This window comes from Anguilla rostrata, chromosome 17 (genome assembly GCF_018555375.3).
Source record: "Anguilla rostrata isolate EN2019 chromosome 17, ASM1855537v3, whole genome shotgun sequence".
NCBI lineage: Eukaryota > Metazoa > Chordata > Actinopteri > Anguilliformes > Anguillidae > Anguilla > Anguilla rostrata.
This window is the reverse complement of record NC_057949.1, coordinates 27,957,750-27,981,641: the sequence shown is the minus strand read 5'-3', so window position 1 is coordinate 27,981,641 and position 23,892 is coordinate 27,957,750. Positions and strand designations below refer to the sequence as shown.

The 23,892-nt window shown below is 48.8% G+C and overlaps 1 protein-coding gene across 6 annotated transcripts in view; it reads left to right on the top strand.

The window, feature by feature from the left end:
• The window catches only part of LOC135243226 (SRC kinase signaling inhibitor 1-like), a 139,808-nt gene that overhangs the window by 69,542 nt on the left and 46,374 nt on the right, over positions 1 to 23,892 (top strand). For 5 of the 6 annotated variants that reach the window (XM_064314892.1, XM_064314893.1, XM_064314897.1 and 2 more), the window contains exons 3-5: positions 3,260 to 3,289; positions 4,273 to 4,607; positions 11,487 to 11,522. In XM_064314892.1, coding sequence (XP_064170962.1) covers positions 3,260 to 3,289; positions 4,273 to 4,607; positions 11,487 to 11,522 — 401 coding nt within the window. The remainder of the gene's footprint in view (positions 1 to 3,259; positions 3,290 to 4,272; positions 4,608 to 11,486; positions 11,523 to 23,892) is intronic. The other variant, XM_064314891.1, reaches the window with a different exon arrangement.

The window sequence follows — 23,892 nt, the reverse complement described above, 5'->3', positions numbered from 1 at the left end:
TGGCCCCCATTAGAGCCCAAAGTAGGTTTTTTCTCTTTTTCTTTTTTCTTTTTCTTTGCTGTGCGTCTCAGTGAATAAAATTAGAATGTAGCGTGGGCAGCTTGACACAATGTCAGTTCATCTGTATTTTGTGACTATCCAAAAACAAAAAAAAAAAAGGCTGGGATTGTTTAAATGAGTCAATCTAACAATTATGAGCAATCCGGCAACTTCCATAGTTCTGTTCCCTGCTCTCCTGTGCTGCGCAACAAATTTTAAGCCAAGATCAGTTGAATAGCCTGCTCTTGTGATCAAGCATGTTTGCTACAACAGCGCAGCAAGTACGCTTCTCAAAGGGTGTGCATCGCCCATGGTCCAAACAGTGGTTTGGAAGGGTGGGGCAAATTTGCATGCTGGGAATTTGCCTGTCGTTCCCAACGCAGCGCTCTTAAGGAAAGGCCGTGAGTACAACATTCAGGGAAGGGGGCGTGTTCTTTGGGTGGGCCCATGCACTGAACCCTCCCGCCCACTCACGGCACCCCCCCCCCTTGTTTTGCATAGACACGGCACCCCCCCCCCCCCCCGTCTGCAGGGGGGAGAGCGACTCGCTGCAGTACGGCGTAAGACTCGTTGGGGTGGAGATCGCCTCGACTCATCAGCCTCTCTCCATCTCCATCTCCATCTGCCCGCTGTATCTGAGCCGTGTGAGCGAGTGAGCGAGCGAGCAGCAGCCTCCTCCTTTCTTGGTGAAGAAAGTGCTGTTTAAGATGCAGAGAGCAGACGCTGGGCGGGAGCCTCCGAGCCACCGGGGGCAGCAGAGGAGAATGTGGAGGAGCTGGTCATTGAGAGATGGGCTTCAGGGCCACCGATCCAGGACAAGTTGGGGACGAGATGCCCGTGCCGTCCCTGGTAAGGGCCCGGAAAGTTGGACAAGGATATTGCCGTTCTTGGGTCCTAACACAGGGCTTTAGGTGTTTGTCACAAACTGGAGAGATATGCTTGTGTACAGCTTTTCATTCAGAACTTGCTTAGGACCGTACTTTTTTGTGTGCAGATTTTTAGTTTGAGCAGTTCATTTGGCCTTCAAAGACAGAGTAGCTTTTATTTTGTACATTATACTGTGGGTTGTGTGCCTATAAATTTGCCTGATTTTGTTTGTGACCTCTCGATGGTAGAGTTCAAGATGGTAGGTGCAATGCATTGACTGAATCGCAGAAAGAAGTTAAAGAATTATTAAAAGTGGAAGTTTTTTCCCCCAATTACATACAGTAAGTAAGTGCTTTAAATAATGTTTAAGACTGTTGATGTGGTGTATCTGGTTTGTCACCAGAAGTGCAACCTTCCGATGTAGAGTTGTGAGATTCAGAATATTTGAGCTTAATCGCGAACAGGGTGGGGAGCTGTTGGAGCCAATGACAGAGGGGTGGTGGTGGGGGCGGGGGTTGTGGTTTTCGGTTGCTATGGCTACGGCTACTGGAATCTTTTGCAGACCTGGGGGCGAGTAGCTATGGGAATGGATCGGTCGGACCTGGAAGGGGGTTGACATGAGAATTAATTACAAACTAGCAGGAAGTTTTTTTTTTCCCAATAAATGACTCATACTGGACTTTATATTGTCAGTGGCGCCACATTGTATTGTCCAGTCAGGGAGTACAAACCAGACCTGTAGGGACTACAAACCAGACCTGTAGGGACTACAAACTGGACCTGTAGGGACTACAAACTGGACCTTTAGGGACTACAAACCGGACCCGTAGGGACTACAAACTGGACCTTTAGGGACTACAAACCGGACCCGTAGGGACTACAAACTCGACCTGTACAAATAATTTTTTTTTAATTAAAAGATTCTGGTTGAGAACCGGGAATCGTGACAACCTTATTGTGTTGTGAGCTCTGTGGTGTTGCTGTTTGTGCGAGCCGGTTTGTCCTCTGTGTGGCTCCTGAGTGCTCGGCTTTGCGCTGTGATTGGCTGTCAGGTCAAACCGGCTTGTGATTGCTCTCTCCCTGTGGCTCCCGCTGCCGCCTGTTAAATCCCCCACCGCGTTCCGGCGACTTCCGCCCCCGCCATTTCACCGCTTCCCGCGAATCTGCGCGCGCGTGTGAGCAGCCCGAGTGTCAGCTGTGACACGGAAGCTTTCCACACGCGTGACAAAACGGAGCGTCTTCCACACGCGTGACAGAGCGTCTTCCACACGCGTGAGAAACGGAGCGCGTGCAGCGTGGCGGATGACTCACTCTCCACACGTTCCGTCGTGTGGGGGACGTCTTGTGGCACGGACTGCGAGCGTTACCGCTGGGTGTTATTCGCCTTGTGTGCGATCTACGCATTCCTTTCGGCCAAATAACAAAGAACCGTTTCTTTAATCGTTATCTTACCTGTGCATTTTTTTTCCTTTTCTCTACCTGGAGTGCCTGAATTTGGCACAGGGCTTTGTCCTTTGTGAAGACGTCTTCCACTCCTCTCCCCAAACCTTTGCCACTGCCGGTGCCAAATGACATTATGTGTCCGGGCACGCGGTGTACGCTGGGTTTTTTTTTTTGGCAGGCCACCGAAAATTGCTCAGGCCATTGCGCTCAGGTTGTGTGGACTGTAATAATGGACGGGGTCAAGGTTCAGAGTTTAATCTGGCCCTAATGGGGGACTCTGGGGGGCCCTTTGTGTAATGAAGCAGAGATCCAGATCGCTGATACTCTGAGCCGGTGGGTTTCAGTGCTCCGCCACCGTTGAAGCCACTCACAGAAGGAAGGTAATTATGGGGAAGGTCACCCTGTTAGGCCTCTGAGAGGCCCTTCTGGTACTCTATACGACACTTGAATACATGTAAAGTTGCGCTGTGCAATATTCAAAACCTAGTTATTCTAGAATTAAGTTTTCCCCTTAATGCTGTAAAATTAGTGACAGCGTGGGGGGATTACTTACCTGTTCAGGGAATCTCCGTTCCTATTTGCTGCTTGATAGAGCCGACTTGGGCGTTACTACAATGGGAGGCAGTCACCAAATTGCCGTGGGTTGCACTTATTGGGTCTTATTGACTCTCTCTGGAGTCCTGCAGCCAATCGAATGAAAGGGCTAACACGCTGCAGCCAATCTGCTGCAAAGCTGCAAACGCCTTCCCCCTCGGAATCTCAAGGGAGCGTCGTAATTCCCGCGACGCTAAGCAGCCGCGCGCTCGTAATCGGCATCGTGAGTGAGCCCGCCGCACAGATTTCTCCCGTCTGTATGGTAAACAAGCTCAGTGTGCGTGGAGACTAACCGTGGGTCGTCTTTCTCTTCTAGCCAACGCCGGGGCCTGTTTTCCCAAGCAAGGTAACGGCTGCTCTTGCGCCTCCCCCCCCCCTTCTGTGTGTCGTCCCTCACGTGCTGCGCGCTGCGATTAGGGAGCGTGGCGAAAGTGCATGTCTGTGTCGCGAGCTGCGATTAGGGAGCGTGGCGAAAGTGCATGTCTGTGTCGCGAGCTGCGATTAGGGAGCGTGGCGAAAGTGCATGTCTGTGTCGCGAGCTGCGATTAGGGAGCGTGGCGAAAGTGCATGTCTGTGTCGCGAGCTGCGATTAGAGGGGAGGCGTGGCGTAAGTGCATGTCTGTGTCGCGAGCTGCGATTAGGGAGCGTGGCGAAAGTGCATGTCTGTGTCGCGAGCTGCGATTAGGGAGTGTGGCGAAAGTGCATGTCTCCCCACAGTCCTGTGTGTCGTCCGTAATCAGACGTGAAGGGTTGTTGTTGTTGTTGTTGTGGAGTGTTTGATGAAACATGGATGACAGCAGGGAGAGACACCAAATGGCTGCCGCTGAGTATTGTGGGTAAACATTTTTTTTTAAAGTGTGTGTGTGGGGAGTTTTCTTGTAGCTGCTGCAACCCCCTTCCCCTTCAAAGCTTTCATTTCAGCAATTTGTCTGTCTGTCCTTCGGAATGCTTTACAAATCAAATATCCAAGTTCTGCTCTCTCCAGGTTTTTAGTGTTTTATTTGGTGCATTATTCTTTGATAAGTTTCTCTCTTCTCTGTTTTTTTTCTCTTAAAAAAACTCTGATCTGTATTACAACAAAGAAGCTTTCGCACATTGATGACTGTGATGTTAACATTGCACCCCGCTCTCCTCTCTCTCTCTGTCTCACCCTCTCCCCTCTCTTTCTCTCTCTCTCTCTCCCTCCCTCTCTCTCTCTCTCTCTCTCTCTCTCTCTCCTGTGTACGTGTCTCGGCGCGTGCTTTGTGTACATCAATCCCTTGCGCCTCGCCCTCCCCTCCCCCGCCCCCCCCCCCCTTCCTCCCCCCCCTCCCCCGAACCCCTGACCAGATCCCGAGCGCGGCGGGGGAGGTCACATGATCTCCACGGACGACCTGGAGTACCCGCGGGAGTACCGCACGCTGGGCAACGGCACGCGGCGCTTCTCCAACGTGGGGCTGGTGCACACGTCCGAGCACCGGCACACCGTCATCGCCGCGCAGAGCCTGGAGGCGCTGACCGGCCTGCAGAAGGCCGACATGGAGCGCAAGCGCGACGCCTTCCTGGACCACCTCAAGAACAAGTACCCGCCGCAGCACCCGCCGTCCCCCTCCCCGTCCCACGGCAGCATGAGGGGGGCGCCCGAGCGCGCCCGCGACCGAGACCGCGACCGCGAACGCGAACAGGTAAACGTCCCGCGGCGCGCCTCCGTCCGCTTCGCTAAGGGTACGGGGGAGGTTACCGGGGGTGGCATAGCTCAGGAGGTAAGAGCGGTTGTCTGGCAGTCGGGGGGTTGCCGGTTCGATCCCCCGCCCTGGGGAGTGCCGAAGTGTCCCCTGAGCAAGACACCTGAACCCCTCATTGCTCCCAACGAGCTGATTGGTACGTTGCATGGCGGCCTTTCACCGTTGGTGTGTGAGTGAGTGAATGTGTGTGTGTAAATGGGTGAATGAGAGGCATCAATTGTAAAGCGCTATATAAATGCAGCCCATTTACCGTTGGAGGGGTTTTAAAGTCATGTCAAAGTCAGGGTCTAGCAGGGAAATATGTACAACACTGGAGTGTCTTTGGGTCATAAAAAAAACCTCCTGGAGGGTTTTCCCCCCAGGAAAGTGGTTAGTGGAGGAGGGTGGGGTGGTGGGGGCAGGGGGAGGGGAGTGCGTGCCTCAGAGGGTTAAGCAGCGGTGGTGTGAAGCGGTGAGCCGTGGTGTTCACACCTGCCCTGGGGGGCGAGCGGGGCGACACCAGGCCCGTTTTGTTAGGTAGCCCTCGTTTATGAGCGGCTCGCTCGGTTCTGGAGACCCGTCTGAGCTCTCGTCGGTTTTTCTCCAACGTTCGCGGGGGGCGCCGGTGAATTCGGCGGAAGCGCCGCACCTCTGTTATTAATACCTGCGCCCCCGCGGTGGTCCTGGGCCGGCGGATATCGGGGGTGACGGGCGTAATTCGCAATTAAGATGGAAGGACAGATGTCTGTGTAGGGCTCTCTTGTGGACGTTTGAGTTTAGAGTTTGTCATTTGGAAAGGGTGGACTAGTCCGAGATCGGCAGTACGTGCCTCCACATCTCTCTCTCTCTCTCTCTCTCTCTCTCTCTCTCTCTCTCTCCCTCTGTGTGAAGTCTTTCTTTCACATTCCCCCACTGTGACTGTGTCCTTACCCAAGCCTCCTCCCTCATGTTTCTACCATTTGCCACTTCAACTCCTCTCTCTCCCTCTCTCTCTGTCACTCTCTTGTCACTCTCCCATTCTGTTACTCTGAAGAAAAGCCACCATCATCACACAAAAGCAAAGAACAACACAGACAGACAGAGTGAGCAAGAGGAAGAAGAGAAAAGACAGAGGAAGGGAGGGTGGGGGAGAGAGAGAGAGAGAGAGAAAGAGAGAGACAGGTGGAGTCTTTGGTTGCCACGGCAACTCGTCCCTTATAAGGAGAGCAACGATATCGCGTTGCAAAGGTCAGCCTTAGAAGAGGGAGGGATAGAACAGGGAAAAGGGGGAGAGAGAGAGAGAGAGACGGAGGAAGGGAGGGTGGGAGGGAGGGAGGCAGGGAAGGAAGTGGTAGACCGCGTAGCGGTGAGAGAGGAGAGGGAGAGAGAGAAGCGGCACAGAGCGAAACGACGGGGCGACGATCGGCAGAGAAGCGGGAGAAGCTCGCGAACGCACCGCGCCTCCTCAGGACCGGCGATCCGCGCAGGCAGAGAATGGAGAGAGGGAGGGGGGGGCAGGGAGGAGGAGGGGTGGGGGAGGGGAGGGAGCGGGCCAGCCCTGCCAGACCCAGCCAGCTAGTTAATTAGCGACTGTGCGATCCATTCATTAGCCGGGCTCAGGGAGACCAACAGCCGAAGAGTGAAATTAATGGTGTAAATAGCCACTGTGTGGCGTGCGGCTGACAGCGAGCAAGAGAGTGAGGGAGGAGGAGGGAGAGGAGGAGGGAAAGAGAGAGAGAGAGAGAGAGAGGGAGGGGGGAGATACAAACGATCAAAGCAAAGCGTGGATTTGATGGACCTGATGGACAGCTGGAGGGTCTAAAGCCAGGTGAGAGTGCCCTGCAGGTGAGGCGGGTGGCGGGGGGGGGATGCGGGATTGGGGGTGGGGGGTAGTTGGGGGGGTGGAGGGGGGGCTGCCGCGTCTCCGATCGCATGCCTCTGCTCGCGGTTGTCGGAGGTGACGGTGGCCGTGGGTACGGCATTTAGTGGGGTCTGCTCAGCGAGGGAATGAGGGTAATGCAGCGGAATGTGTGTGCGCATGTGCCTGTGTGTGTGTGTGTGTGTGTGTGCCTCTGTGTGTGTGTGTGTGTCTGCGTGTGTGTGTGAGCCTGTGTGTCTGTGCCTGTGTGTGTGCGTGTGTGTGTATGTGTGTCTGCGTGTGTGTGCTTGTATGTGTGTGTGTGTGTGTGTATGCCTGCGTGTGTGTGTGCTTGTGTGTGTGTGCCTCTGTGTGTGTGTGTGTGTGTGTGTGTGGCGTGTGTGTGCCTCTGTGTGTGTGTGTGCGTGTGTGTGTGTGTGTGTGTGTGTGTATGCCTGCGTGTGTGTGTGTGTGTGTGTGTTAAACATCCCCCTGGCTCCACTTTTCTGTCACAGGCTGTGGTTCATCTGCATCAGACTGAGTCTCTTTCTCTCCCCCCTCTCTCTTTCTCTCTCTCCCTCCCTCTCTCTCTCTTTATCTCCCTCCCTCTCCCTCCCTCTCTCTCTCTGCATTTATGGATGAGCTTGTGCAGAAGTGTGAAGGTGTTGGGAGAAGGATGGATGGGCCGGCGGGGAGAGAGAGAGAGAGAGAGAGAGAGAGAGGAGGGGGAGAGAGAGAGGGCTGTGCATGGGTGCCAGCTCGGTAGGGGAGGGATGGAGGGACAGAGATAGAGGGAGGGAGAGAGGGACCAGGCGGCTGCAGCAGAGGCAGTGTGGAGTGAGGGTGCAGGCTGTGTGGACGCTGGGCTGGACCTCAGCCTACGCATCCCGCGTGAGCCAGACTTGCTGTTCGTGGCTGTGGATAACCGATGCTTTCTGAGTGCTGTGCCTTATCTGACCTGCGCTCTGTCGCTGTTCCAATGGCCTTCGGTTTGCACTTATCGTACATCACTTGGGATAAAAGCCGTCTGCCTAATGAAATGTAAAGCACTGTGATGACTGCGGGGTAGATCTGGATTGTGGTGCGGACGTGGCCCATGATACATACGGTCACGCTGTCACATGTACATACGCTCACATGCGCGTGCCTAATATGCATACATGCACTCGTATGTGCGTGCATGCTATGCAAACACAAACATGCATGCACACGCATATGTGCATACATAATATTTTTATGCACATTCATATCTAAATGCATAATGTACATAGACAACTGTTTATACACGTACATACACACATGCATACGATACAAGCACACACATGCATGCAAACATAGATATACACATGCAGACATAGGTGCATTCATAATATATGGACACACACACACTGACATGTACGCATGCGCACACGCACACGCATGCACACACTTGCAGGCACGCATGGAGACACGTGCGTGCATGCATGCACACACACAGACACTGACACACATGCACACACACTGACGCACACGCACACACACACTAATAAGCACGCACACACACACACACACTTGCAGGCATGCATACTGACATGCATGCATGCACGTACACATGCACTCACACTGACACACACGCACACACTGATAAGCACGCACACACACACTTGCAGGCATGCATACAGACGTGCACGCATGCATGCACACACACACACGCACGCTCACTCTTACACATGAGCCGAAATGGAGCAAAGTGCAAACCGCTCACGAGAGCGTTCAGAAGTGCGGACTCCACCCTCTCTGTAAGGTTAGCTTAGCTGGAGCGCAGTAGCCACACAGTAACCAGTAACCACAGTAACCAGGCGGCGCACGCCACACTGACTGAACACGCCCTGTTTTTTTAAAGCGTCCACAGAATGGAAGCGTTTGCAGGGGAACACAAAGTTCTTTGACGCCATAGAAACACAAGCCATTGTGAATCTGAGCAGTACAGCCCCCAGTTACACCCCCACCCACCCGCCCCACCCGCCCCACCACACTCTGACTGACAGCCTCTGCTTTAATTACATGGGCTGCAGTCGAGAGACAGACTTTTATTCAGTCGAAATTTACACCTTGAGTTTGAGTAGATAAACGCCTCTAGTCTGTTTCCCCTCCGGTTAAAACAGAATTTGTTCATTGGTTTTGGTGATGAACTCTGAACTTTCCAAAGTCCATCTGTGGAGGGAAAAAAAAGGAGTAACTTGTAGGCTGATGTTATTAAAGTAGAAAGAGATGTATCCTGTGTTGGGCCAATACAGTTGCTTCAGTCAGTGAGAGCAGGTGGTGCTATGCAGTAGATGACGTGTCCGAGCTCAGACATATTTTATTGATGCTGCGATCGTTCTGAAATGGAGAAGAGGAATCGCACCATGTGTATCCATGAGCATGGCCGCTCCACGCGTCTGGGAACGGTGCATCTTGGAGGGATTTGCGTGGCTGCGTTTTGGCTGTGGCGACCGGCCTACTTCTTGGCGGAGGCTGGTTTCGCCTGCCTACACTCTGTATGCTGACTAATGCAAATGAGTCACTGCTGAACGTCAGAGTCAGGGACTCCCTGCGAGCTGAACAGGGACACTGAGCACAGCTGAGTCTGAACACAGGTGTGCCTGAGCACAGGTGAGTGTGAGCCCAGGTGTGCCTGAGCGCAGGTGAGTGTGAGCACAGGTGTGCCTGAGCGCAGGTGAGTGTGAGCACAGGTGTGCCTGAGCGCAGGTGAGTGTGAGCACAGGTGTGCCTGAGCGCAGCTGAGTCTGAACACAGCTGAGTCTGAGCACAGGTGAGTGTGAGCACAGGTGTGCCTGAGCGCAGGTGAGTGTGAGCACAGGTGTGCCTGAGCGCAGCTGAGTCTGAACACAGCTGAGTCTGAGCACAGGTGAGTGTGAGCACAGGTGTGCCTGAGCGCAGGTGAGTGTGAGCGCAGGTGTGCCTGAGCGCAGGTGAGTGTGAGCACAGGTGTGCCTGAGCGCAGGTGAGTGTGAGCACAGGTGTGCCTGAGCGCAGGTGAATTGAAGGAAACGTAAGAGAGTCTGCAGCCGTCTCTGAGCAGGCTTGGAGGCGCAGTCCTGTTCCTCTTCTTTTTAAGCAGAGCGTTGGCCAGGGGCTCAGTGTCAGAACAGGGCTCCCTGGCCAGGGATTGCTTTTATGTTTGCATTGACAGTGAGATGGGAATTACAGCCCCAGTACCCCCTACACACACACACGTACAACACCTCTCTGGGCCAACTTTCAGTCTAGACCAGCGTATAAAATATTTACAGGCCTCTATTGATCTGTATGGGGTCTACCACCATTTTGGATGTGAGTTTGCTTTTTGCTTCTCTTCCAATGATTGATTTTTTTTTTTTTTAATTAATTTTTTTTTTACTGTAAGAGGGGAGGGTGTGTGCTGCTGTCTGATTTGTTGCGAGTGTGTAAGAGAGGTGGCAGGGAGAAACAAGGCTCCTTCCTCCTCGCCTTACTCCAAAATTCCCACACACCAAGGCCTGGATACGATCAACACTTAACCCTTAGAACTGCAGGTTTATTTACTTATGTTTTCAAAATTCAGTTGTCAGTTAAATGTTCGTGTTCTAGAACTCTGTTGATTGTTACATCAGCATTAGAATGCTCAGTTAAGAACATTCCAATCACATATTTGTGATCTTACATCCTTAACTTTGATTTACAATTAAAAGCAGTCGGTTAAAAGTTGTTAGTTTTTTTTTTATCAACCCCCTCAAAAGATTGGCGTGGTCAACAATAGTATCGTGCCAAACCTTGTGCTTGCAAAGATAAAAAGAATGAACGCTTTGGTTTTGTAAGTCGGAGTTAAGGGGGAGATGTTGATTGAGTCCAGGCCAAAGTTAAGGACGAATGATGACTGAATACGAACAGGAGCCCTGGCGCATATTACTCTGGCATTTCTACAAGAGTGCCTGAAACAACCGAGGAAAGAGCGTGAGGAGGAAAGAGTGTGAGGAGGAGCTTCGCTCTCTCTGTCCGGCGAAGTGATTGTTCAGGAGCCATGCCCCACATCTCAGAATGCCTTGAGAAGAATTGTAGGCAGATGATTCAGTACAAAAGAGATAAAACTTTATTAACTTTCTTTAAAAAAAAAAAAAAAAAAATTTAGTCCAGGCTGTTTGTGGTAATTTTAGCTGAGGGCTAGTTTTTGCAGTAATTGGATTTAATGGAATGGCGGCCATTTTCTCTCCATCGTGCGTGTCCACCGTCCTGTATGCTCCGTTCTCCAGGGGCATTCTGGGAGGCTGGCCAACGTCTGAAACTTCGAGCCGCCTAATTCCATTTCTGCTTGTCATTTAATTCCATCACAAGGCAAAGCCAGCTGATTGTGTTTGGTAGCAGTGGGTGGGGGGGGTGAGGTAAGGGCAGGGGAGTGGGGGAGTGGGGTGGGGGGTGGAGTGTTGTGTTTGGTTTTGACGTAACTTCTGTGCGCAGTGTAAACACGCCTCTGCCAGGAGAAGCAATTACAAACAGCAGTGAAGAATAACGGCATCGTTACCGTGGTGATAATCACCGCAGGCTTCCAGGAGTGTTCTTCTGCGGTGAAGGGAAGGGGGGAATCGTGCTCTCCTGGCTGCAGCGTGCGCGTGTAGGAGAGCTCAGATCTCCCTGGCATCTCAATGTCAAGACAACCTCTGGTGGGGGGGCGTTGGGGGGTGGCGGTACGGTACGGTTGTATGCTCTCCCCAAGAGGACAGTCACACCTGTATGGTCTACTAAAATTTGACAGTGGGGGGTTGGGGGGGGGCTGGGGGAGGGGCACTCTGAGACTGAATATATTTATGCGTTTTTTTCTCTCACTCTTTCTCTCCCGTTCTCATTCACTCTGTCCACCTCTTGCTGTCAGCAAAGGTGGTTGGCTGATGTGGAAGTATAACCCTGTTGAAAGTATAACTCTCTCTCTCTCTCTCCCTCGTTCTCTCTCACTCTCTCTTTCCCTCGATCTCTCTCTCTCTCCTCTCTTTCTCTCTCTCTCTCCCCAGCAACAGCCGAACTACTGGAGCTTTAAGGTCAGTGCTGTAAGTGACAGTCTCTATAGTCTCTACGTGTCGTTCTGTCTCCTCTTCCGCAGGCTCACACCTGCGTCTGTGTGAATGCTCTCTCTTTCTCCCTCTTTCCCTCATCTCTGTCACTATCTATCTCTCTCCCTCTCTCTCTGTTACTGTCTCTCCCTGTCTCTCCCTGTCTCTTTATTTCTCCCTCTCCATCTCTCCCTCTCTTTGTCACTGTGCGTGCCTACGTGCGCGTGTGTGTGCGTGCATGCCTGTGAGCCTGCGTGTGCGTGCGCGCATGTCTGTGACCGTGTGTGCGTGCATGCCTGTGAGCGTGTGTTTGTGTGTGTGTGCGTGCGCATGTGTGTGTGCGTGCGTGCGTGTTTGTGTGTGTGTGCGTGTTTGTGTGTGTGTGCATGCGTGGGTGCGTGCGTGCATGTGTTTGTGCGTGTTTGTGTGTGCGTGCGTGCGTGCGTGTGTGTGTTTGTGTGCGTGCATGCGTGTGTGTTTGTGTGTGTGTGTGTTTGTGTGCGTGCATGTGCGTGCGTGTGTGTGTTTGTGTGCGTGCGTGCGTGCGTGTTTGTGTGTGTGTGTGTATTTGTGTGCGTGTTTGTGTGTGTGTTTGTGTGCCTGCGTGTTTGTGTGTTTGCGTGTGTGTTTGTGTGCGTGTGCGTGTGCGTGTTTGTGTGCGTGCGTGCGTGTGTGTTTGTGTGTGAGCGTGTTTGTGTGCGTGCGTGCGTGTTTGTGTGTGAGCGTGTTTGTGTGTTTGTGTTTGTGTGTGTGTTTGTGTGCGTGCGTGCGTGTGTGTTTGTGTGTGAGCGTGTTTGTGTGCGTGCGTGCATGTTTGTGTGTGAGCGTGTTTGTGTGTTTGTGTTTGTGTGTGTGTTCGTGTGTGTGTGTGAGCGTGTTTGTGTGTGTTTGGGGATGATTACTGTATAGCGTGTTGCTCTCGTGTCCAGCGCACGGTGCAGCGGAGTGTGACTGTGAAGCAGCTCTGACTGCACGGCATTGTGGGATTGACATCCAGGAGGCACTGAGCACGCCCTTGAATTTGCATGGGGAGGGTGTCAAGCAGACTATTTGCATGCTGTGAACTTCTGTTTCAAACTATATTCAGGCAGAGTCGACACATGAATACTGGGTGCAGAATGAAGACTTTTTATAATTTTTTAACCTGCTGTTGTGCAAAATGGAAATGCCTGCTGTTTTATGATAACTGCATCTGGCGTGGATGCAGAACAGTGACAGTGAGCGCTTGCTGAGTTTCTGTCAGCAATTGTGGTAACACTTTCTGTGAGGCAAACACATACTGTAATAATGCATTATAGCTGCATTTACAGTGCCTTATAATGCTCTTGTAATAAACACTGCTATAGGCAGTCATACCTACTCATAGGCGGTTATAACAGCCTTTATAATGTTATATCAATCATTGTTGTGCAGCTATACGGCATTCTGTGTGGTGGCTTCATAGAAAGTGTTATCGTAATCTTCTCTTTCGTTATTCCCCATCATCTTTAAGAAGCTATTGCTCTTCTGCCTGTGGGCTGCCTGTCAGTTCGAGTGCTGGGCAAGCATGCATTGCTTACCCACCACTGCTTCATAAATATTAATATTACCCACCCCGGCTTCATAAATATTAATCCGACTCTCTGGGTTCTAAATTCACTATCTGTGATGAAGTGGTTGAGGTTTCCCCACCTCCTTGTGTACTCTGGGAGAGTTGATTTAACACTGAGGATTTTTACTGTGTTAAGGGCCCATCTGATATGATGTTATGGCACAGTCCAGAGCAGTGCATTGTGGGAGAAAGCAGTGTAATCAGCAGTGCGCATGTATGTGCACTGCTATCTCTGCACTGCTCTGTATACATCTACACTGCGCTGTAGCATTGCCGGATGGCATAGTTCTGTACTGGTTACGAAACACGTATTTTAACCAACAGGTTGCCAGTTCAAATCCCATGTGGGGCATTGCTTCAGTGTAGTATACGTCCCGCGGTATAATTGGATAGTAAAAATGTAAGTTATTCTAAATGAGCGCATCTGCAAAACAAATGAACTGACTGCTTTCTCAGGCTTGGTTGTCAGGCACTTAGATCTAAAATAACAGCGTTGCAGGGAAGGATAGTGTGTTTGAGCACCGTGCTTTCTGTGTGTGATCATACTCACATTCCCCTGAAACCAGTTTTTCTTTACCGTTCTGCCTTATGCAAATGAACATGCTGCAATAGCTTGTAATAAAAAAGATAATATCAAGAAATTACGGCACTTTGCAATATACGGGCAAAGATGCTAATTGTTTTACGCTTTAAGGTGCTTCAGTGTATATTGCGGGGAAATATATTTTTCACTACTCTTTCCCAAATGTTCGCATATTGACAGTTGACAAAAGAGGGAGTTCCTGTCCCTGGATGCTGATTGGTCAGCTGGCCTCCGTGGCATTGCCGATATTGGTGGAAATGGCAAGGCTCAGTGTAATGGTCGTACATCAACATAATATCGCCGGTCCTTCTGCTAGCATAAATATCCCCCATATCGTAACATCGTGAGCCGTAAGCCGCAATAAAAAAATGAAACCGAATCTTAAATCTCATAAAGCCGAGTTGGCTGGCTGTCCAGACTGTAAAAGTGCACTGTCCGTTTTTTTTTTCTCCACTCATTGGTGCCTGGAGAAGAAAACTTTGAAAACAACAGCTAAGGACAAAATGGATTAAAAGTTCTGAAAGGGAGCTCTAGTTGCTTAGTCAGCGGGTAGCTTTGGAGTGTGTGAGGGTACGCCTTGTAGCCCCACACATTTTTCTGTTTAAAGTGGGTCTTTTATATTTCTGAGCTTATAAGGGTGTCTGTGGATGGATCCATTTTGCGTAGCGCGCCCCATGGCTGGGCGGGCGTTGGTGATATATTCCGCGTTCTCATTCCGTAACGCCGCGATATTTCAGTGCAGCGCATTGCTGTAAGGGGTTGCCAGCTGGTGTCCCTGCCTCCCCACTCTTCTCCTGCTGACATAAACTATGGGACTTGGTGGTGAAATACGAGCCAATCTGGCGTCCGCTGGTATTAGCATAGCAGCACGTGATGCGGGGGACTTCCTGCATAGGTGCATGCTGGTTCTTTCCATTGACGGTTTATAAATAGATGACGGGAAGTTGCTGTGTTCAGTGGGCGAGATGAGAGAATGATTACATCACTTCCTGATCAGCCTCTTGTGCAGTGCATTCTGGGAACACACAAGTCTCTGGTTTGTGGTGCAAAAGATGTACTCCTTGTAGTAGTTCCGCTGTAGAATTAGTTTCAGTATAACATTAAGGTTGGAATGCAAAATCATCGCAATTTTGAGACATTTTGGTGGATGAGATTAATTAATCCTTGTGTTCTGAAAATAATTTGCTATGATATGTCGTGATGATGATAGTTTGCATATTTCCATGCAGAAAACCTCCATCAGAGTTTTGGGATTTTTAGGGAGCTTCTTCTAACATAACATCGCAGTCCTTTGCGGTTGCAGGTGTATGACGTCATTATTTGTGCTGTGAAGGCCAAAAAATCCTTACTTCTACAGGCACTCGCTATTCTTATGTTTAAATGGTTATGCTGCCCCTGCTGTGTAGTGCGTGAAACCTGCGGTACCTGGGTAAACCTGCGGTACCTGGGTAAACCTGTGGTACCTGCGGTACATGGGTAAACCTGCGGTACCTGGGGCATTGGTGTGTGTTGCATTAGTGCAGGCAGCAGGATTTTGAAGTCCCCCAGTGCCATGCCTCAGCTCCATCCTAGGGCCTCTCCTGGGGCCACAACCCTAGAAAGCGGGCCCCCCTGTATCCGCGACTGTCTCCTTCGACTCCTCCCCCTCCTCTCAGCCTCCCTCCCAGCAGCCTCTGTGTTTTTACGCAGCACTGAAATAAAAAATAAAAAACATTGCTCTCTCAACCAGGGGTAGGAAAGAGGAAAAATATTACCACAGAGATTGCGGAGAGTACATTTTTGAAGCGGCTCGCTTCAGTAGTCAAGCTCTGCGCCTAAGAAATCCTCCGGGCTTCCAGGGAATCACTGTTTTCTTAAAATAAATAAATGGAATTCATTTATTTATTTATTTATTTATTTATTTATTTGGCGGGCTCCCCAACGTCCGAGGCAGCTTGCAGAGCCTCAGAAGATGCTGGTGCAGAATTCCGATTAGCCGAGCCGAGACTCTACCTGCATTTGTATTCTGCGGAGGCTGCAGAGGACTGTGGGAAGTGCTGTATTTAGAGACAGGTTGCTGTAGTCCCTCAGAGCTGGCCTGGGCTTCTGATTTTCAGCCCTTTAAGGCATGAGGTCACAAATGAGCGATTGGAGTGTTCTAATGATGATGTCACAATCGCCTGCCGGTGATCGAAAGCAACGGAGTTCTAGAGCACTGAATTTTGAAAAAAAATAAAAATAAATGAAAACATTCCAAAAAATCTGCTCTTCAGAAGGCTAAAAAGCAGGGTTAGGCAGGTCCTGCTGCTAATTGGAAATATGTTTGCCTGTTTTACATTGTTATATATGATGATGATGATTTTTCTCCAGTTTGTTTTGTAAAAACGAAGAACTTTCGTAATAAAATATAGATGGCTTCTTCACACAAGGTAGGGCCAAGCCTGAGCTGCATACAGGGGCCCTTGGTCGGGGACCGTAAGACACCGTAAGGCCCTCTGTGAATTAGCCCAGTGCCAGTCTGTGGCCGTGTGCGTTCTTCATCAGCACACCATTCCAACCCCCTGGTTTGGGACCTCCCCTTCTTCTCACCTTTCACCCAATCAATTGCGTCCGTACCTTATGCAGCCCCGGTGGGAAAGGGCCATTTATTAATAATAACCATGCGTGGGAGTAGATTGGTCGTGTCGGAGCCGAGCTGGGTCTGTGTGCCAGAGGAGAGAAAGAAAAGGAGAGAGAGAAGCGCCCCCCCCAGAGGCGTACTCTTCTGGTAATTGCAGCCGGCTTGTTTTTTGGGAGCGGGCAACCCTTTCTGCTGTTGGGGGGGGGGGGGGTTTGAAATGGTCCTGGGCAAAACCTGCAGAATGGCGATTAGAGGGTGAAGGAGGAGGAGGGAAATGTAGGAAGAGGAGGGGAGATGAAGAGACACTCCATTTTGAGAGGGGGGTAAGGACGAATGTGGCCATGTTCTTAAGAAAAGTGTGGGGAAAAAAGATGAGAGAGTAGTATGGAGTGGGTTAGGTGGAGAGAAGTAGAGGAGGAAGGTGGGAGGGGTAGGGGTGGTGGCGGTAGGGGTGGGGGTGATATTGGTGGCTGGAGTATTCCTCTGCAGTGCTGCTCCTCAGCGCTCTCGCTGCGGTAACACCGGTGTAACTGTAAAACTGTAAACACCTGGTTTACACTCACAGTGACTCTGTGGATCCGCCCCCCCTGGGGCAGGCCTTCACAGGCGCTTCAGACTGTGACCTCTGACCTCTGACCTCTCGCTCGCAGCGGGGAGCAGATGGGCCTGTTTGTGACTTTTGAAGGGAAAAGTGGTGATAGGGGCTTGAATTAAAATTACATAAGCCACCCACACAGCCTTATTATTGGGCCTAATTAAGAAAATGTAACTTTTTTTTTTTTGCTCTTAATGTTTCATTAAGCTTTGTTCTATGCATAGTCAGTTTTTAACATGCATATGTACTATGATATGCATTTGAAACTGAGAGGTAAGTTTATAAATGTGATCCATTTAAGTACAGTATGCTCTTGAATTGACCGAAAACCTGTGTGAAGCACAAGCTTATTCAGCTGGAAATTGTAAGCAGGTGTTAACACTTACTGCAGTTCTGGGTAAACCCAACACCTCTGAAGATGCTCATTAAAAATTCTTCCTTTGAAAAAGTAAGGCCACTCTTCTGCTCTTGATTTACATGAGAATATGCTTGTTGAGAGGCTTTTTTAAAAAGATTCTGTCTAGTGACCTCAGCCTTTTCGAAGGAAGATGAGTGCTCATTTATATTAACCTGAGGTTTAAGAGATTATCATAGCTGTGCTCAAACCCTAATGTACTTATTACTTTGATAAATTGAATGAATACTTATACGCTGAGACTATTTAAAATAATAATCACAGTATTAAGCACAACACACTAGCCATATCACAGACACTTGAATTCCTGCCCGCTAGCCATACTCACTTAGTTAGCTAGTGGACACGAAGAATAGATTCTAAATTCTAAATCAGTGTTCTAGAACTCCCATTTCTTTCAATTCCCAGCAGTGATTGTTACATCAGCATTAGAATGTTCAGTTAACAAATATGTGATTGGAATGTTCTTATCCTACACGCTAATTGGTTAGCCTTGCATAAGCCAAGTCACATTAATGAAAGTTAACAGTGCGAAAAGGCCAGTTTAGATCATTCTTTTGTATGTTTTCAAGATGAATTTTGCCCAGTGTGAATTGCCAAGAACATCTGTTGAGGGCTTCTGTGATCTGAGAGATGGTCAACTCCAGAGTCTGGAGTCAAAGATCTGGAATTGTATCTGATCCACAAACTCTTAGCTCATTGTTATGAAAATGGAAATTTAATCGTCTTTAGTCTTCTGACATTGAAGGGAAAAAATCGTCTGATCTCATTTGGAGTTTTGGATCGAAAACCTCAACTGCCATAAAATCCCAGAATTTTAACAAGCTGTTAATTTTTCTTAATTAGGTGCTTTTCATGTTTCAGAGCTGGGGTCCCTAGTCTTATCCAGAAAGGGCCTGTGTGGGTGCACACACCTGATTCTACTAATCAACCACTGGAGTCGTTGCTAAGCACGTTGATTAGTAGAATTTGCAGTTCAGGTTGGAATGAAAACCAGAATACTCGGTGGTCCCACAGGACCGAGTTTGAGAACCACTACTGTGGAATGACACAACTATTCACTTTGATACAAGCAGAGTTCTTGGATATTGACTATAAGCAACACAGTACACAGCAATGCTCTCTGTGAAGTCAACTCTAGCAGAGCTTACATCTATGAGAAATGCTCTATCGGAGGTTATTTTACACTTAACATTTTGACTGTGTTCAGTCACTGTTGATAATTTGTTGAGAAGAATGATGTTGAGTTTACTGTTGTGTGTGTATACTGTATGGATTCTGGCTGACTGAAAATAAATAAGATATCAGTGAATGAAACTATATTCTACATACAAATTGCGGGTGAATTGGGCCTTTTGGGGGTTTTTTTTTTTGCTGAGTAAATCAATTTCATGGCTTGTAAGCATGAAGCCTATTTAGGTTTAATTTGCTCTTCAGACATGTGAGAGTCCTCAAGGTTTAAGAATCACAAATATGTGATTGGAATGTTCGTAACGTTCTAATGCTGATGATGCAACAATCACCGCTGGTAACTGAAGGCAAGCCAGGGGTTCTAGAACACTGACTTAGAATTTTCAGCAACAACAACAAAAAAAAAAACATTCCAAAAATTCTTCTCTTCAGCTTGTCCTTCTTTTCCTCTCTTCTCCCATCTCTGTGCGCCTGATACAGCTTTTTACACACACGGCTCTCAAACATCCCCTGCGGGACGTCCCAGTCAAACATCAAGCAGGTGCTGAAACGTTATACCGACCTCATTGGTGTTCCTGGTTGGGGTTGTGATTTGCATTGACCCCCGCTCCGTATTTTGGGGCTTGTTTTTCTGAATGCCTGCAGTTTCATGTACATTACGTCTGAGGTGTAGTCGGAGGAATTCCCTGCAATTCTGATGTTTAATACGTGAAAATTCCGCTGCATTTGCTTAAAGGGATTGTTCACTTTCTGAAGTTTTCTCATGTCTTTTTTTAAATTTTAGTGTATGTCTTTCACTGACCCCAGACAGTTTTTGTATGTGATGCAGGTTATTTGACATAAGACTTTTACAAGTTGCTTTGGAGTTACCTGATGTAACTCCAAAATGCTCCTGTGCCTGCTGTTGTAAAGTTGGCTTGTCAGAAACTCCTGTAAGCATCTAAAATATCCTTCATCGCACACAAAAACGGCCTGGGCCAATTTACTTCCTTTTTTATTCGCTAAAAATGTTATTCGCAAGCTACATCTTCAGTGATCTAGAGCCAATGGTTTCCATGACCTAACTTGTCGCTGAGTAATTTCAAGGTAGATAGAATGATCGATGGCACCCATCTTGTTTGTTAAATTCCAGTTTTTTTTTTAAATTTATTTGACCTCTTTTTATTCCATCATTGGCACTATGTATATTTAGCTGAACAAAGATGCAGAAAGCGACAATATTAATTATGAAATGTGGTCGTGCTGCACCCCGTGGTCTCTCGATAAACAATTGCTTTTTTAGAAATGAATTCTACTGATTTTGTTAAAGTCATGTTGCGTTGAGCCCTGAGGCTTTTGTATTGTTCCAATAGAAAGTTGCTCTTGGAGGTGGAAGCTTGTCAGGCTTAGCAACAGTAGCAAAGAACAACAGGAATTTTGGCAGGGCTTGACAAGGGGTGACTCATAATCTAATGTGTTCTCCCTGGTGGATTGTGGTGTTGTCCCTCTCCCCCCCCTTTCATAAATGCACACACACACACTCATCACATATTTATTAAATCTGGACTTCTGTCTCTTTCTCTCTGATTCTCTGTCGAGAAACATCAAAGGCATTTAGGGCCATTGTTCCGAAGAATGCACCGCAGCACCACGGCTACAGTGTTTGTGACATCACACACGCAAACAAACAGAACAAACTTCTGTTCTGTTTCAGCTGCCTCACACCTGCCAATCTCGCATACGTTCCATCAGAATGTCAAACGTTAGTCCATGCAGTTATGGACATCATTCGATTGTTAGCAAATGTAATGAGGTAATATAAAATAGAGAGCCTTAGTCCATAATGCAGTATTGTCCTACAGAAGGACTGAGTTCTCTGTGCTAGTTTCTTATGTGCTGTGGAATTGATGTTTTAGCCGTCGGGTTCTATGCCTGATTGTTACACAAGCCTTGGTTTCTGTCGGTCTGTCTGTTTGTCTACCTCTCACCCCACAGACTGTGATGTAAAATCTGCATTGACTCCAGCAGTTCAAGAAATTTACCTTGTCTATAAAATATAAAACATACGCCCAGACTCACAGCCTGAGTGTGTGTGTGCTTCATGATTAACATAACGGCTCTTTAGTCATAGATTTGATTTAATAGCTCCCCTTCAGTACGACACTTTGCAAACAAAGCATTGTTTAAAAATAATGCTTTGTTTCAATTATGTGTCAGTTTTTAATTGATGCTAGCGTATCTTATTGTGTGCGTCTTGTCAGTCTTTGAAAGAGCCATATTCTGTAACATCCATTAGCACATTATAATGATTTACATATTTATCGTTGGTGATAATTAATGTAAATGTACTTGGGGGGAAAAAAAAAAAAAAAAAAAAAATTCAAAGTAGTGAATTTGTTGTAGCAGCAGAAGAGCTTGGTTTCGGTGCACGTAATACGGTATTTTTCAGACGTTCTCTTCTCAAACTGCCGGGAAAGGTCACTGTGATGATCAATCAGGGATGTCAGACGGACGGCCCGCAAAGCGACTCAAACGCTCCCGTGGGTGAATCCTGGCGTTCTGCTTTTCGCTCTCCTGCTGGATATTCTCGCCAGGAGGCCAGTTCCTATGGGGCGGTCGAACCTTTGGCCGACTGGCAAATATCAAACTCGTAATGATTTCGGAAGGAATTTTTTTTTCTCTCTACCCCCCCCCCCCTCTGCCTCCTGCTGGGACCGTACGGCTGGCTTCTTCTGGGGCGGGGGGGGGCCGAGGTTAATATGATCTGTCATTTTGGTCTTTGTGGGGGTGCTTACTGCCTCGTCTTCAGCCCCTCCTCCCTCCCCTTCTTTCTCTTTACTCCTTTCGCTTAATTGGTTTCCTGCCCTGCTCTCGCTCCCTTGGCTGAATCCTCGAGTGTTTGGGTTGTGGGCGTATGTGTGATAATGAGCCAGACAAGCAGGGTTTTATCTGAGCAAGGAGCCCCCCCTGCCCAATCCCCCCTGCTTCTTATGGGGAAACATCCCATCTACAGAGAGATTAAAGGTCCTCTGTAGTATTATTTTCCAAACAATTTTCATCCCCAATTTCTTTATTAGTCATAACAGTTCGTCCATCTCATTGCTGGAGGATGGTCGTTGGGTAGATTAGCTTTGCCATTGCTTTGCCATCATAGAGCATAGAGCATTGACCTGGCCTATGCTTACTGTGCGAACTGGACTTGATGTTCACGGCTATAGATAACTGTTACGTGTTATGAGTATTGTGCCTTTATCGGACCTGCGTTTCGTAGTTGTTCCAGTGATCTTTGGTAATCCACTTATAGTACATCGCTTTGGGTAAAAGCACCTGCCAAATGAAATGTAATGCACTTTAATGTAATGGGGCCTGACCACTATTCCTGGACCTATTCCTATCCTCTCCAGGGCATGAGGTTTGGAGACTTCAAGGGTCTTCAAGGGTTGTGACTTTAAATGGAAAACTTGAGGTTCACTGTGCTGCACTGTGGTCTACCTTGGCAACAGACTATGCCCATACAAGAACACACACACACACTCTCACACACACACACACACACACACACTCTCTCTCTCTCATACACACTCTCACACACACACACACACATCTTATATAAAAGCCCTCACAAATCACCAGGTGGCACCATCTCTAGACTCCGTGCTGGGGGGCTGTTAAGCCAGATGTGTCACGGGCAAAAACGTCTTATTTGCGGAGAGAGAGGCGCGCGGACGTCGAGCGGCTCCGTTCAGAAGCCCCGCGTGAATCGTGTGAAATTGTCGGACCCTGGCTGGAGATCTGCAGGGAGGTTTTCTCTGGTAATAACCATCCGCTATTTGTAGCTCAGCCAGAACAAGGAGTGCTTTTCAGTTTGAGCACATGCCGTTTTCCGATTCAGCCCTGCACAAGCGTAATTCCACCTTTTCTTCTTTTTTCTTTTTTTTCTTTTTTAAAACGTGGATGCCGTTTATAGTCCTTCAGTTTCTATGGGCCTCGCTCCCTTACCGGAGTACGTATAGAGGTGTCAACACACGCTATAACATACGGAGGTGTCAACACACACACTCTCCTGGGGCTGGAAGCGTACTCAAATTTTATTGCGTGCCCTATGTGTGTGTGTGTGTGTGTGTGTGTGTGTGTGTGTGTGTGTGTGTGTGTGCTACGTGTGTGTGTGTATATATGTGTGTGTGAGTGTGTGTGTGTGTGTGTGTGTGTGTATATGCGTGTGCCTGTGTGTGAGTGTGTATAGTGTGTGTGTGTGTGTGTGTGTGAGACATTTCGCACGTACTCATCTGCGCTCTGTGTCTGACTGGAGGTTTAAAAGGTGCCCCCACTACGAGGCAGACCAGCGCTTCTCTTCAGCTGATTCCGCCGTCCTTCCTGGCTTTCCTAGCATCTGTCACGTCACTAGGGATAAAATGCATACTGCCCCCTGCAGATAAACGTGGGTATTGCACCTTGCAGACTCGTAGTGTTACCAGCTTAGGACGTGCACAAAGAACGCGAATGCGAAACGACCCCAGGATACGCCAATGTTGCGCGTGCGTTCCAGTAATTAAAGTCAAGTGTGTTTCCATGGGCTGTGGGATTGCTGTGGGTTTTATGGACCGACCCAGGACGGGTCAGTTTCCCTGTTTTTCCACCGCTCCTGTTCGGGAGGTTCCCCTCGATAAGTTTCCGGTGCTTCCGAATGACCGTTGCACGGTCTGTGTTGCACGTGGACGCGCTGCCTCGTGAATTTTAAGAATGGAATTTTAACGGGTCGCGGCGTAGCTAAATGGGTAGGGAGCCGGGCCTCTAACCTGGAGGTTGCGGGTTCGATTTTCAGTTAGGAAACTGCCAGTTGTACCCTTGAGCCAAGGAGCTGAACTTAAATTGCTTCAGTATATCGCCAGCTGTGTGAGTGATTACTATGTACAAATGGAAAAAGGTGTGGAGGTTTGGGTTTGAATTGATCGAGAATCCACTGAGACGTGCAGGCGGACCAAGGCTTTGCAGTTCTGTGAATTACTGTGTGTGTGCGCGTGTGTGTGCCCGTGTGTGTGCCCGTGTGTGTGTGTGTGTGTGTGTGTTTGTGTGTGCGTGCGCGGAGTAGAGACCGAGACAGAGAGGAAGTGTGTGAACGTGCTATTGAGTGCGAGTGAACTTCTGTTTTATTGCGAAGTGGCAATTTTAATTATTTAATCGTTACTCTCCAAGAATAGAGCACAGTATCTGTGGAGGGAAATAATGAGGGAAGTGGCACGCACAGTGCATTGTGCTTTTGTGTTTATTTGGTTTTTTTTGGGGGGGGGGGGGGGTTGGTTGGCGGTGGGTTTGGATCCACGCAGCCCTTAGCGTGTGTCAGCGTGCATTGTGGGAGCTCATTACCTGCGTCTCTCTTTGGGGGAACATTCTGGACTGTGAGGGTATTTTTTTGA